At 34.3% G+C, this 16,750-nt stretch overlaps 1 protein-coding gene across 1 annotated transcript; it reads left to right on the forward strand.

Annotated features, from left to right (window-relative positions):
- On the forward strand, window positions 1-12,291 carry LOC107021992 (MLO-like protein 3). The gene is made up of 15 exons (XM_015222697.2): window positions 1-149; window positions 370-427; window positions 1,158-1,348; window positions 1,681-1,797; window positions 8,362-8,422; window positions 8,689-8,777; window positions 8,864-8,938; window positions 9,224-9,312; window positions 9,536-9,585; window positions 9,662-9,702; window positions 9,834-10,007; window positions 10,789-10,824; window positions 10,924-10,991; window positions 11,173-11,233; window positions 11,881-12,291. The coding sequence occupies exons 1-15, from the start codon at window positions 15-17 to the stop codon at window positions 12,136-12,138; spliced, it is 1,503 nt and encodes a 500-aa protein (XP_015078183.1). The 5' UTR covers window positions 1-14; the 3' UTR covers window positions 12,139-12,291.
- Window positions 12,292-16,750: the final 4,459 nt, after the last annotated feature.

Raw genomic sequence — 16,750 nt, forward strand, 5'->3', positions numbered from 1 at the left:
GCTTCGTAAAAACTATGGCTGGAGGAGGAGGAGGAGGAGGAGGTTCTCCAACTCTTTTAAACACTCCAACTTGGGCTCTGGCTACTGTATGCTTCATCTTTATTTTCTTTGGCATTTTCATTGAACACTTGATCCATCTTCTTTCTCATGTAAGCAACTACATGTTACTATATTTTATGTTACCTTGCTCCTTTCTCATGTAAGCAACTACATGTTACTTTATTTTATGTTACCTTGCTCTTACCCTTTTTAAAATCCTTTAAATATACATAACTTTTGGATGATACATTTAACAATATTTTTTAAAAGTTCGACCAACATAGATATTTGTATGAGATTTAATTATTGAGTTCCTTTGCATTGGTGAAGTGCCTCAAAAAGCATAGGAAGACCGCTTTGTTTGAAGCTGTGGAGAAACTCAAATCAGGTTATATTCTAATTTTACATTTCTTTAATTTGCTTACGCCACAAATTGAATAAATTGACTATTTATAAGAGTGAGAGAATATATATATATATATTTAATGTGGACGAGATAACTAAATTTTTTCTTAGTCTTTTCACCTTTTTGATGATATCTATAAAAAAAATATATATTCATCAAATATTTTAACCTATTGAAATAGGTCATTCATCCTATTTTTCAGGTTACTTATGTTTCTTAAACGTAGAAATTATTACCCTATGAGTATCTTTTTTTTTTTTTTTTTGTAAAATGCACAATTATCTCCTTAGGCTATGATTGAAATATCAGAGACACACTTTAACTATTCTAAGGTCCCCCCCGTCCGAACTTATTGTTTTGTAATTTTCTGTACCTTTTTGGCTTACGTGGCATTCAATTATCTCCCACGCGCCTCAATTGCGTGGAGTCACAGAATGTGCTACGTAAGAAAAAAGGTGTATAAAATTACAAAAAAAAAAGGTTGAAGAGGGTAATAGGACCGTAGTTTAATTAAGATGTCTCTGGATTTTTTGTCATAGTCTAGGGAATTTTCCCTTTATTTTTAAATAGTAACCTAAGTTGTTTTTCAAAAAGCTAAGAAAGGGTATAGGAGTAATTTTTTTCTTACAAAAATTCTTGATCAAACACAAATTTATGTATTTTGGGAATTGATAAAACTCTTTGACCAATTAATTTGTTTTGTTGTATGCAGTGTTAATGCAACTAGGATTTTTATCTCTATTATTGGCAGTAATACAAAGGCCAATATCCAAAATATGCATACCAAATAGAATAACAAACTCCATGCTTCCTTGTAATCGTGTTCTATTGGATTCTACAAAAACCATCAAAGAAAGAGAATTGGCATCTGTTCAAAATTCACAAGATCATTGTGCCTCCAGAGTATGTCATACTTTTCAAATTTTGAAAGTTAAAACCAAAAAAAAAAAAGAATCATGATTTTTCATATTTATGCTCTTTTAAGTATTTTTTATTATCAATTCTTATGAGTTACACTGTACTTTTACGTAGTATAGTAAAATTTAGAATTTTCATTTCTGAATTCACAATGGACACATTAAAGAATTTGACTCTTGAGTGACTTAATGAACGACGAAACATAAACTATAAAAAAAGATGGTATATGTTTTGATCGTTTTAATTTATCAATGAAAATGTTATCTTTCATATTTTATTTTATTTTATTTTAAAAATAATTGGTAATTATTTTCCAGGGAATGACTTCTTTCATGTCACAAATTGGAATTAATCAGCTAAACAACTTCATATTTGTGCTAGCAGTCATGCAGATTGTGTACAGTGTTGTCACAATGGCTTTAGGAAGAGCCAAGGTACACTATTTCTAAATAACATTCATTCGTCTGAAAATATTATCATTGAGAGATAATCTAGTGTATAGTTCATTTTTATTATTATTATTTATTTATTTATTTAAACAAACTAATAACAGATAGTATTAAATAAATAGTATAAAATAATATTAGTATTTACTGTGTACTAATCCTAGTCCTATTAGGATTAGTACTCCTTAATTCTAGTCCTATTAGGATTAGTACTCCTTCCTATATCTCCTATATATATCTCCCATGTATTCCCTTAACACTTGAATACAATCAATATTCCTTCATGGTATCAAGAGCCAGAAAACCTAGATCTTCTTTTCTCTAGTTTTTTTTTTCTCTCTTTAGGGCACCGATTGTTCCCTTTCTTCTCTTGGGCGGCGGCAGCCATGACAACCGAGGTGGATCCTCTCGATTCACTTCCTTCTGGCGTTAAACTCCTTCTCAGGCATCTTCATGCCCTGATTCCCGAAAAATTATCAGACATAAATTACCCTACATGGAAAATCACCGTTCTTACAGCCCTTGAGGCTAATTACCTTCTCAAATACGTCGATGGAAGCACAGAACCGCCGCCGGCAGTCATCACCACCACAGACAAATCAGAAAAAACCAATCCGGCCCATGCCGCCTGGAAAGCCGTGGATGGCCAGATCCGATCATGTTTGATTGCGGTCATCTCTCCCACGGTTCAGAAACACGTCCGATCCTACACAACTGCTTCAGCCCTGTGGACGGCCCTCGCAACACGCTATGCATCAATTTCCCACTCTCATATTTTTCAATTGCGTGATCGTCTCCACACAATTACCAAAGGCACGAAAACTATGGCGGAGTATTTAGACGAGGTCTCCACCATCATCACAGCCCTCGACACCGTGAACGAAATCATTCCCGAAAAAGATCTCGTCATGTGCGTCGTTCGGGGGCTCCCATCAGCTTACTCCTCCATTAAACAGGCAGTTCGCATCAGTCCAACGCCCGTTGACCTGGCTACTCTCTCCTCGTGGCTAAAAAGTGAAGAAATCAACGTGGATCTGGAGAGCAAACTTCTTCTCCGAGAAGCCGCTGTTATGGAGCCGGCCACCGCCCTCACCGCAAGCCAGAACTATCGCGGGGGGCGTGGTGGCGGCCGGCAGGGGAGCCGCGGCGGCTACGGCAGAAACAGCGGAGGCCGCGGGCGCGGCGGTCGGCAGGGCAGTCGTCCGCCGTACGACGGTCAGCAGCACGGCAGCAACAACAGCCTGCACTCCTTCGGCAGCGGCGGGCAGTCATCTTCCAGCGGCGGGCAGGGCACTTACGAGCGGGATCGTCCAACTTGTCAAATCTGTCAGAAAACAGGACACACCGCTGTTCGTTGCTGGTTTCGGTATGAGGAGAGCCGAAATAGTGATAACCGTGCCAATTATGCATCTCAAGCCGGCCCTTCCTCTGAATGGCTGTTGGATACTGGGGCCAACATGCACGTTACTTCTGATCTATCCAAGCTTAACGCTCCAAATCCATATCATGGCTCCAATGGTATTACTGTTGGCAACGGTGAGTCCCTTAATATTTCTCACACTGGCACGGGTACCATTAAAACCCCCACCGCTATCTTTCACCTAGGTAACCTTACCCACGTCCCTTCTATTAAATCCAATCTCCTTTCAGTTCACCAATTCACAAAAGACAATAATTGCTCACTCTTGTTCACCTCTAATGATTTTCAGATCCTAGACAATACTACCAAGAGGGTGATTTTTCAGGGCCCCTGTGAGCATGGTCTGTACGTTCTTCCTGGCACAAGTTCGTCTGCCCACCCAGTTTCAGAAAGCGTTCCTGTGGCTCCGGTGGCTCTTTCGGCTGATGGCCACAGTCTGTTGTGGCACAGTCGTCTGGGTCACCCGTCTACTCAAATAATAAATTCTTTAATGTCTCAATTAGGTTTTTCTTCCATTCATGTAAACAATTGTGACTCCTGTTCAATTGCTAAATCTCATAAATTACCTTTTACTTTATCTGAGAAGCGTACAACTGCACCTTTTCAACTTATTCATTCTGACCTATGGGGTCCTACTGCTGTTCCTTCATTTGCTGGTTTTCGCTATTATATTTGTTTTGTGGATGATTTTACAAAATACACTTGGTTGTACCCACTAAAACACAAATCACAGGCATACACCACCTTTGTCACTTTTGAAAAAATGGTCAAAACACAATTCAATTCTCATGTTAAACTTTTTCGAAGTGACAATGGAAAGGAATATGTCAATAACATCTTTGGCCAGTTTCTGCAATCCCTGGGAATTATACATCAAACCTCCTGTCCATACACTCCCGAACAGAATGGGGTGGCTGAGCGTAAGCATCGCCATCTCATTGAAACGGTGGTTACTCTTCTACATCAATCTCATCTCCCTGTCTCCTTTTGGGTAGAAGCTCTAGCCACCGCAAACTACCTCATTAACAGAATGCCCAGTCACACTCTCTCCAACAAATCACCCTATCAACTCCTTTACCAAGAACTTCCCAATTATACCAACCTCCGCGTCTTTGGGTGTCTTGCCTACCCTTGGCTACGCCCTCATATTACTCACAAATTACAACCCCGATCCCGTCCTTGTATTTTTTTGGGCTATCATCCTACCTCCAAGGGTTATCGCTGTCTTGACCCACAAACTCATAAAGTCTACATATCTCGTCATGTCAAATTTGTCGAAAATGAGTTTCCCTACGAGTCTATTTCCTCCTCCACAAATACATCATTCATTGGCGTCCTTCCCCTTTTTCCAACATACTCACAGGGTCCCTCACCACCTTCCCCCACACCTCCACCCACTACCCAACCACCCCTCATCACCCCTTCGACCGTCACCCACAATACACCCGCAACCACCACCCACACTCACAACCAACCCGAACCACCCCATACCCACAACATCTCCAGCCCGATCCGTTTTGGGTCCTTCCCGGCCACCCCCGAATCACCACCGCCCGTGCCACCCCCCAATACTCATCCCATGTTAACCCGTGGCAAAGCCGGTATCTTTAAACCCAAAACCTTTCAGGCTACCATACTACCAAATACACCCCTTCCCGATAGTGAACCAACAACCTACTCTGTTGCCTCAAAAAATGCTTATTGGCGTCATGCTATGGATGACGAGTTTAAGGCTTTGACTGATCAGAAAACTTGGGTTCTTGTACCTAAGCCCCATGGGCGGCACCCAGTGGGCTGTAAATGGGTGTACAAAATTAAACACAATGCGGATGGCAGTATTTCCAGGTACAAGGCTCGTTTGGTTGCTAAAGGCTACAATCAGGAGTATGGGCTTGATTACTCCGAGACATTCAGTCCTGTTATTCGGCAGGAAACCATTCGCCTGGTACTGTCACTCGCCGTGCGCAACAATTGGCTCATCAATCAGTTGGATGTTTCCAATGCTTTTCTTCATGGCATGCTTGATGAAACTATCTACATGACGCAACCACCGGGCTATGTTGATCCCCGCTTCCCTCAACATGTTTGCAAACTCCAGAAGTCTCTGTATGGGCTCAAGCAAGCCCCCCGTGCTTGGTACACACGTCTGAAAACGTTCCTCCAGGGACTCGGCTTCACGTGTTGCGTACACGACACGAGTCTGTTTACTCGACATTCAGCACACGGTACAGTCATTCTTCTTGTCTATGTAGATGATATCATTATTACAGGCTCTACTGCAGCTCTCATTCAGGATGTCACTCGAGCTATGCATACTACCTTCAAAATGAAGGACCTTGGCCCGTTACATTATTTTCTGGGAATGGAGGTTTCTCGGACAGGCAGCGGCTTGTTTCTTCATCAGTCAAAATATGCTCGAGATCTGTTGCAGAAAGCTGGACTGGAAAAATGCACCAGTCAACCAACACCGATGGCAGTCTCTTCGTCTACGAATGGAGCCGACACCCCCTTTGCCGATATCACCCACTTCCGCAGCCTCATTGGGGCTCTACAGTATCTGGCCATTACCCGTCCTGACATCCAGTTTGCTGTCAACCGAGTTGCTCAGCGCATGCATCAACCAAGTGAACATGATTACCATTGTCTAAAACGCATTCTCAGGTACATTTTTGGCACTCTTGGTCGTGGTTTACTCATTCGACCCGGGGACTTGGAGCTTCGGGGTTTCTCAGATTCAGATTGGGCGAATGATAAAAATGACAGAAAATCTACATCGGGGTTTCTCATTTTTTTGGGGCCGAACCTGATCTCCTGGTGTACAAAAAAACAACCCAAGGTCTCTCGGTCCTCGACTGAAGCTGAATACCGCGCCCTTGCTCTTCTTGCTGCTGAGACCATGTGGGTCACATATATTCTTCGCGAACTCCGCGCCACTCACACTGTTCCTGCTCTCTATTGTGACAACAAATCAACCATCTGTGTGGCCAAGAATTCCGTCCTACACACCAGAATGAAGCATGTTGATACCGATTGTCTCTTTGTTCGCGATGAAGTTCAGGCCGGCACCATGACTGTGCAGTATGTACCCACTGAAGAACAACCGGCTGATATTCTCACCAAGCGTCTCCCGAGCCGACAGCACGATTACCTCAGTTCCAAGCTTCCGTTCGCTTCCGCTCAGCTCAGCTTGAGGGGGGATAATAACAAATAGTATTAAATAAATAGTATAAAATAATATTAGTATTTACTGTGTACTAATCCTAGTCCTATTAGGATTAGTACTCCTTAATTCTAGTCCTATTATGATTAGTACTCCTTCCTATATCTCCTATATATATCTCCCATGTATTCCCTTAACACTTGAATACAATCAATATTCCTTCACAAACAAATCATTGGCTATGTTCAGTTATATTGTTTTTCGTATAATTAAATATATAAATTTTATTTTACTTCAATTTTTTTGGCATATATTAGAATATAGAATATATATTCTTTTTAGTTATTGCACATTGCTATTAATAGAAAAATTAATATCTAAGTATCAAATGTTTTAGTTATTGCGCTTTGCAATTATTTTGGAACACATACTTTCCTTTGTAATAGTAGGGAAGACAAGAAAAAGAAAAAAAAGATTTAGAAAATTGTAGGTGTAATTCAGATTTAACCAACAAGGCATACAGTCTTGAATACTTAATCAAATTCTTGATGAGTTGATATTTGCATCGATCTTATATATTTTGTTTTTATTTCTTTTGATTGATCATGCTAAAATATAGAGGCAGTGAAATCAACCTCAATCAATTAATTTAGACAATTATTAATTTTTTGAACAATTATAAAAGAAAATTTTGTGAATCAATTATATTATGGGAAACTTACATAAATGTACTATAATAAAAAAATATTTACCATTTATAGCAATAATATTTTTACCTCACTTGATCACTTTTAATTCATTTATAATACAAGTTTAATACATATTACAAAGAACAATTTATTATTCACATATAATACAAATTTTAATAATGAATAATATATTTATCACACATTTTAATACACTTATAATACAATGTGACAATTTTTTTACCAAACAAACATAATATATTTCAAAAAACAATTATAATTCATATATATTGCATACATAATTCACTTTTAATACATATTACAAATTTAACAAAGCATTGCTATAAATGGTAATAAACAAAAAGTATCGCTAAAATCAGTAATTATTTTTTAAAATGTATTAATTTATGTAATTTTTCCTTATATTAATAGAAAAAAACCTCAAAATAAGGGATATGAAAACCAAAAATAAAAATGATGCGAACTAGGAATTGTGACTACCAATTAATGGGCCGATGCATTAAATTTTCCGGATCAGTTGTTGGAAAAATTATATAAATTAATACATTATAAAAAATAATTACTGATTTTAGCGATACTTTTACTTATTATCATTTATAGCAATATTGTGTTAAATTTATAATATGTATTAAAAGTAAATTATGTATGCAATATATAGGAATTTTAATTGTTTTTTGAAATATATCATGTTTGTTTGATAAAAAATTGTCACATTGTATTATAAGTGTATTAAAATGTGTGTATTCATCATTAAAATTTGTATTAAATGTAAATAATAAATTGGTCTTTATAATATGTATTAAAGTTGTATTATAATTGAATTAAAAGTGATCAAGTGAAAAAAAAATATTATTGCTATAAATGGTAAATATTTTTTTATTATAGTATATTTATGTAAGTTTCCCATGATTGTTCAACTGTCAAATTATTTTAAATATCGATTGATACTAAATCTGTCCGTATCAATTTGTTTATGTTACTTTACTTTTAAATCTATTTCAAAAAAAATATTATTTTAATAATTTAATTCTAATTTTCCGTATGATAATACATTAAGATAATAAGATTAAAGAATAATTTATTATATTTTACATATCTAATATCTTTATCTACTTTAAAATTATAAGATTTAAAATATTTTTTACTTTATCAAACTTCATGTCAAATTAAAATTAGATAAATAAATTAAAACTTAAAAAGTAATTATTTATATTTGCTTAAACTTGTGTTTATCATGCATCTATATTCTTTTGATTAATTAATAGATGAAGCGATGGAAAAGGTGGGAGGACGAGACAAAGACCATAGAATATATGGCAGCCAATGGTATGAATCTTCTACTTGCTTATAATAAGAGAGATCAGAAATTTAACTTGTAAAATTTTATTGATACAAAATAAAATTTAACGAGTATGCTAGATAAACTGTAAAAGACGAATGAACTTTTAAGATATATTAACTCGTTAAAATATTAGCATTTCAAAGTTTGAAAATAGAAAACGACTTCTTTATTTGATTAAATATAATTCGCATCTGATTTTTGTTGAATTCTAATTTTAATATATTTATGATCAAATGTAAGTACACATTAGATCCTAATCGATTCAGATTTACAAGAGAAACCACATTTGGTCGACGCCACATTAACAAATTTACAAATATGATCCCTCAGCTTTGGATCGTAAGTATATTTTTTAAATTATTTTACTATAAATAATTTTTTTTGCTATTTTACTATTAATATCATTATTTTTACAAATGGGACAGAAATGTTTCCTGCGGCAATTCTTTCATTCAGTAGCCAAAACTGATTATCTTACATTACGCCATGGCTTCATTACGGTCAGTATATATTCCCTTCTTATTCTTCTACGTAAATATTAATCGTTTCGATAAATTGAAGTTGTTTAAAATATTTAACCAAGTGAGACCTTTAAGATGATTAATAGTTACGTTAGGGAACGCCATTCTCTTAAACATTTTATCAAATGATTTTTATATTATATAGTATATAAGACTCTTGATTTCAATCGTGTATATATAACGGAAAGTCCTAAAAAGGATTTGATTGTGATCAATTATCTAATATGTTTTCTTTTTATTTACTCAATCAATCAAAATGTGCAGGCACATTTATCTTCAACCAACGTCTTGAATTTTCAAAAGTACATTGAACGATCTTTAGAGGATGATTTCAAAGTCGTCGTTGGCATAAGGTAATAAATTAATAACAAGCTTTGACTCCACTAGCGTTTAAAGTTGTGAACTAATTTCTTCCTTCCTTTTATATATAGTTAGACAAGTGATGAATAATCATTTATTGTAGTAAGAGTTTAAAACTACCATATCGAATCAAAATCAATTGCTAGACAAATTATGACAATTAGTCAAAATAATATACGCAAAAACTAACATTTTTTTTTAAAAAACTTGGAACAGTCCTTTCATGTGGTTAATAGTGGTCATCTTCTTGTTAGTTGACGTCCATGGTATGTAACTTATAATTATTATTTAACCCATCAATAATTTTCCATCTTATATTTAATTATTAATTGATTTATACAGGTTGGAACATCTATCTTTGGGTATCATTTCTCCCACTCATAGTAAGGAAATACAAAATTCTACTCTAAATTTCACTAAAAATAAATAATAGAAATTGGTAATATAATTTAAATTCGTTAGTTAATTCTATTTAGCAAAAAATTATTAAATTTACTAATGGTTGATTTTATAGACAGTGTTGGTGATTGGGACTAAGTTGGAGACAATTGTGGCCCAAATGGCTCTTCAATTGGAAAATCAAGAAAGTGTTATCATAGGATCCCCATTGGTACAACCTAATGATAGTCTATTTTGGTTTAATCAACCTCAATTTGTTTTGACCCTACTCCACTATACCCTTTTCATAGTAAGCAATTTCTCCCTTCAACTCTATTTTCATATATCTCTTAATTAGAGGTGTCAAATAGATTGATTGAGTTAAATTTAAATAAATTATAGTGGATTGAATTAATAAATAAACATATTAAATATTATATGAGTGAAACGGGCTAAAAGTGGATCATAGCTCAACCTGCCTAATCTTTACCAATTTAAGTAATATTTTAGTTTTATTAGGCATCAAGTTTTTAAAATATAAAAAAAGACTATGAAATTTGTGATTTTTAATAAAAGACGTGTGTTCTTTTAAATTTTGTCGTATTAGATTTGTTATGTACAATGTTATAATTGAAAAACTTATTAAATATAGAAAGAGAAATTTTCTGAAATAACTTATTTTAAAAAAGCTTAAATTGAAATTAATTTTGTTATTTATTTATAATTTTTAGTATCTAATATTATATGACAATGTATATATATGTCCTAATTTAGATGAACTGAAATAGATTAATGCTAATAGGATGAGTTGATTTATTTTCTATGACCTAATTTTTAACCTTTACTCATAATTTCTCGTACTTTCTAATTAATTTAATAATCTCACCTCTTAAGTTAGAACAAATATTAGTTATCTTTTAAATTATTTGATAGTTTAGATATTTTTTCCATCATTAATGTATTAAAATTAAACTTTCCATTTTACATTTACATTATGCTTACAAAAAAATATTAATAAAAGTATCAATTTTTTTCTCCCTAACAATTAACTCACCTATCTATTTTCTTTGTGTTACATGACTTGATTGTAGAATGCATTTGAGCTGGCCTTCTTTGTTTGGGTGACGGTAATCTCTACCCTAATTAGCCAATAAGTAGAATAACTTGTTCTTATTATTAATTAAATTAACAACTCATTTTTATTTTTTGAAAAATAAATATTACAGTGGCAATTTGGAATAAGTTCTTGTTATCATGAGCATGTGGAGATCATCGTTGTCAGGGTAGTTTTGGCGTAAGTCATAATAGATAATCACATAATATAATGTTTTAGATTAGATATTATATATAGCTATTATAAATATTTTTTCACATATCATATACATTCATATATATTGAAGCGGTAATAATTATATTTGATCGATCGGTCAAAAATAAAAGAATGCTAATTCTTTGCACATATATGGGATATGCAGGCTGATGGTTCAAGTACTTTGTAGTTACATTACTTTGCCTCTCTATGCTCTTGTTACACAGGTTTGTACTCCATAAAACATACTTCTATAATGATTTGATTCAATTGACAAACATATTTTAGTTAATCAAGATTTTTCTTTTAGAAAATTTAGGAACTAATTAATTCATTGATAGGTTTACCGATGGAACAAGGATAAGACATAAGTACCTCCCTAAACTATGATTGAAATTAGAGAGACACACCTTAACTAAACTAAGGTCTTATTACCCCCGAACTAACTTGTTTTGTAATTTAATACACTTTTTGGCTAATGAGTCACAAGCGTGACTTGACGTAGTTCAGGCGCGTGATAGATGTTTGGATGCCACTTAGACCAAAAAGATGTACAGAATTACAAAAAAAGGGTCCAGGGGTAAAGGATCTTAGTTTAGTTAAAGTGTGAAACTGAAATTTCGATCAGAGTCTAGAGGAGTACTTATGCCTTATCCCATGGAACAATAGTGAAGCTTTATGATAACTTATATTCGTATAACGCCGATTAAGTTGTATCATATGAAATGATTTCTTTTATACCAACTTTGAAACAAAATCTTTAAGAGCTTGAAGCATGTCTATATAATATTGTCTGTTAAGGATATTTCATCGATTATGTGACCTAATTATAATATAAAAGTTTAATTTTATGATTTATTTAACTTTTGTGTAGATGGGTTCACATTTCAAAAGTGCATTGTTGGAAGAACATATAACACAAGCCATAAAGCATTGGCACACAGAAGTGAAGAGAAAGAAAAAGAACAAGCTGCAGGAATTAGAGTCACCACATTATTCTGTTGCTACAACCAAAATTACTTCTCCAGAAATAAAATTAAGTGATAGCACTCATGAAATTCAAGAGATCTCTGAAGAATCACCAAAATTAAATATAGTCCATCCAAATGAATCACAAATAGGTGTTGATTGAAAGAGCAACATTAAAAGAAAAGAATATAAGTTTTTTCATAATCTAGGAACTAAATACTTGGGGTTGTTTGGTAGGGTGAATACGAATAATGCTAAATAGTGTGTATTAGTAATGCTTATATTATTTCTTATGCATTATTTAGTTTGATGTATTAAAAATAACACGCAATATATAATTTGTTTTTAAAAAAAAGTATTTACAAAGATACTCTCCACATATATGGTAGAAAAGATGTAAAGAAAGTTTTGAGAGGGAATTGGGTCTTTAACCATGTACACTCCTCAATACACAATCGAGTGTGTATCTAATGCTTACATTAGTACTACATAGGTTGAAAAAGTGTACCAAAAAAGGTACTGCTAATACAAAGTTAATGCATACATTATTTCTTCTAATACTCTCTACCAAACGATCCCTTAATCCCTTTCATTTGTAATACCTCTATTACAAGTTAACTAAACAATATCCCTACTGCCCACGATACAAACTAACCCTTGATGAAAAACTTCAACGACTGACTCTAGTCATAACACACCATGGCTACAACTAGTCACAACACACTATGGCTACTTCTATCCACAACTCGAATCTAGAAGATAAGTGTAATGATCCATTTGGTCATTTTTTAAAAAAATCATAAAATTATCATTTAGCCCCCTCCTGATATCGACCCCTAGTCATTTTTGACTGAATTTTGAAAGTTGAATTCAAACTTTGAGTGTATTTTGAGAATTTTGCAAGTTTTTTATTTTAAAAGGCTAAAGTTCTTAAAAAGTGATTTCGGTATCTTTTTTGGAGTTTCAAGTGTTGGAATAAAATTTCGGCGATTTCATCTGTTCTGAAATGTGGAAATTAAATTAACAGAGTAGTAATTATTAAATTCAGAATCCTTTTGAGAATTTGAGGTCCTAAGTTGGAAATTTGTGCAATTTTACCCTTTGGATTGACTTTGGTCAACATTCAGAGTTTTGGATGCTCTAATCGAAATTCTGAGAGTTCCATTAGGTTTGGGGGATGGTTTTCGTTCCAAGTATGGTCTTGATTGAATTTTCAGAGGTCCGAGCTTGATTTAGCCTTTTAGGTGTTGTGTTCATTTCTTGTGACTTTTACCAGTTTCGAGTCAAAAGACCCCAGATTCGTATTTTGATGGTTTTATTGTGTCCGAAACATCGAGTATAGTCTAGTTGTATATATGATTTATGAGTGCGGGGTTCTGAAGAATCTTGAGGGCCTATTCGATGATTATTGAGTTGGATGATTTATTATGTTCTTTGTTGCTGAGGCCAACCCAGCCGCGATCGCAGAGAGGTGACCACGTCGAGGGTGTATTGCGGAGCTCTTTTATGAGTTGTCCATATGCTTTTGGGGATAGGGGTCTGCGTTCACGAAGGAACCCTGATAAAATATTTTCAAAAAATAGGGGTTTCAATCAAATTCCACCATTTTTGAGTTTTGGGAGCTTTGATGTGACTATTTGAACAAGATTTATGAAATAAATATTTGGTAACAATTCCTGTTCTTAAATCTTCATTTACCCATTATTATTTATGATGATAAGTGTTCATCAAGGTTAATGACCAATTGGGGTTTTTCTTCAAGAATTTAGTAAAATGGTGATTATAAACTGATTTTAAATCCCTTTTCGAAATAATTTTGACCAATGAGTTCAAAATTCCTTTGCTAATGTTTTTCAAATAAAGATTTTTGGATTCAAACCTCATTTTTGAAATTGGGATTTTGAGTTGATTTAACCCATTTTGCAAAATGTATGAATTGGGTGTTGTTACTTTTAGATTGAAATAAATTATGTGGCTTTGGACGTTGTTCGGAAAGAAAAGACTCAAGTCTTGAATTGACTTTTTAATTGAACTGAGGAAAGTGATGTCATGACCGAGCGTAGCCTTGAACGTGGCCGACACTCGAGAACCATTGTTGGTCTTCAAGGGAACCCTCGTCCTGGCTGACTACAACCGGAAGACTAACTTGAACATACATAAGCATCAAATTGAAATAAACATTTAAAACATTTTCCTGAATCTTAAAACATTGTTAAATATTCTGGGTATGAAACATAAGATTTAAATAAATATATGAAACGGAAAGACTCTCCATTTGTCTATCTATTCATTACTTTATAAAGATGAGTGTCGATACAAGACCAACGACTTCTCAAAACTATTACTAATAACTCAGAACATCGGAGTCCTATGAAAGCAAGTAGGTCTTACTAAAAAGATGACAAGCAAATGAAGTGTAATGCCCCGGAAATCTAATAATTTAAGCTAGAGCCTTATATGATGTCTAGTAAATTAAAAAGGATAAGACTGATATTTTAAGTCCTAATCTAATGTAACTAACCTAGTAAGAAAGCGTTAGTATATAAACGCCAAGAAGCGACTATGCCGTTCGGAAACTAGTAGATTGAACTAGTGTGGTCTTAGGTCTTGTAGTAAGGTTTTGGAGTGACGTATGAGTACTAAAGCTTGTACAAATGATTTGTATATGTATAACTACATGTTTAGGGTCCAAACGTTCTGGTACGACTGTTGACAACCAATTTCGGCCCTACCCGATAAATTAATTAACGAGCTTCTTATTTCCCAAACATTAATAATTAGGTTTATAAATTTAAAGAATAATAATAATAATAATAATATAAAATTTGTGTTATTTTGAATAGTTTTTCCATCTCTTTTAATTTTTTTTTACATATATATATTACATATTATGCATATAACTAATATATTTTTATGATTATTCAAAAAATCATTTCAAAAAGATTTTGATTTTAGTAAAATATTTAGACAACTAGTGTGGTTTAAATAATAACTTATATTAATTAGTTTCTTATTAAAATAATTATTTTATTTTGTTGAGGTTAAGAAGCTTATTTAATTAATTTATATTAATCCACATCATCTAGATACCAATTTTAAATCATTTGGTAAACCAATTTGGGCAACTATTTTGAGTACCAAGTTGTCCAAATCTCCCAATTGTCAGCCCAACTCCGACTCTTCAGCCCACAATTAAAATCCACCCGTTTACTTCACCAAAATTTGGCCCAACCTTATCAATTCCCAGCCCAACCTTTCTTTCCCATCAGTAAAAAGGGAAAAGATTAGACGCAGCGTGTGATTTTTTTTCTCCAGAAGCAATGCTATCACAATCGCTCAAAGGAAATGCGTGCAAATAAGATAACCTCGCCGTGCCCTTTGTCTCGCTTATCTTTCCTTTCGTGCAAATGACACGAGGAAACCAAGCGGAATCACGTGAGATAACATCTTCCCCAACGTTTCCATGGCAGAAGACGCGTCTCTTTTCTCCATTTTCTGCCTCGCAGCAGGACGCTAGCCTGCCTTTTCGTCCTTGCCGACGCGAGATGATGCCACGCCAAGGCGTGAGTACGAGCAAAAGATTGAGGCCGTCGGCTGTTATCTTTAGCTTGTGTTTTGCCCAAAAAGTGGCATTTCCAGGTACAATGGAATTTTTGTCTCGACTTTGGTTTGAAAATTTTTGAATTTGAGATTCAAAGTGAATACCCTATTCTGCCCCAATCTTTGCCAAAAATTCTCCCGCCCCTTTTCCAATCCAACCCTAGTCTTTCCCTATATAATATCTCTTTAGCCGTCTGTAGAAGGGAATTTGATTTTTTTTGGATTTTGGAGATAGGCGGAAAACACTTCATCTTTGAGTTATTTTTTCTTTGTCTGCGGCAAAAATTTCGGTTTAGAAACTTTTAGAGAAAATATATTGAGATGGCAGCATAGGAAAGTAATAATAAGATATATATAGATTTGTTAATGAACACCGGAGGTTAAAACGATTCTGGTCGAAGCGATTTCCTTCTTCTTTGCTTGTCTGCATTTCTTAAGTTAGTTTGAGTTTAAGGTTCTGCCCAGGTTTTCCGATTTCTCGACTCGTATCCGCGTCTCGGTGGAAATTTTTTTTTTGCTGCTCGCCTCGTCCCTCCACTGTGTCAAAAAGGGTAACCTCCCCTCCTCTTAAACTAATTCTGCCATCTCGACCAAATTTAAATATATGCTATGTGAATTCAATTCATCGCATGATTTTATGGTTCTTCTTTTATTTTATGAAGGATATGGTCGTATATTGTTTTAGAGTGGTGTAAAATTGGTGGTTTTGAGGTCTTAATATTAACTATTGTCGTTTTCCCATGTTCTTCACAGTGTAAAACACATAATTAATATTCGAGTCGATATATTTAAAGCCATAGTAATCTCGGTCGCTTGTCTGTTTACTTTGTTTGTTGTAGACTCTCATTAATAGTAGTATAGTCTAGTGAAGTGTAGCTCTATGACAAATGGATATAAGTGATCTATTCGAAATCCCTCTAAGGTTAGGGTGTTGTTTATTTAGCGTGTTAGATGTTATTGTTATGAAGTTCCATGCTCCAATTATACGTCGTTATTTCTGCCTCTTTGTGATTAATGATTTTTTTTGAGGTTCTTCTGTAAGCTTTTGTATATGGTTCTCCTCGTCTTTGCTATTCTTGATAAATTTGTTACCGTATCGTCGTATTGTGGTCCTCTGTAGCAGAAAATGGATAGTTTCAGCCTGCTATACATCTTTTTAATTAGTGCATTGGTTT

Source organism: Solanum pennellii, chromosome 6, assembly GCF_001406875.1.
Source record: "Solanum pennellii chromosome 6, SPENNV200".
Classification (NCBI taxonomy): domain Eukaryota; kingdom Viridiplantae; phylum Streptophyta; class Magnoliopsida; order Solanales; family Solanaceae; genus Solanum; species Solanum pennellii.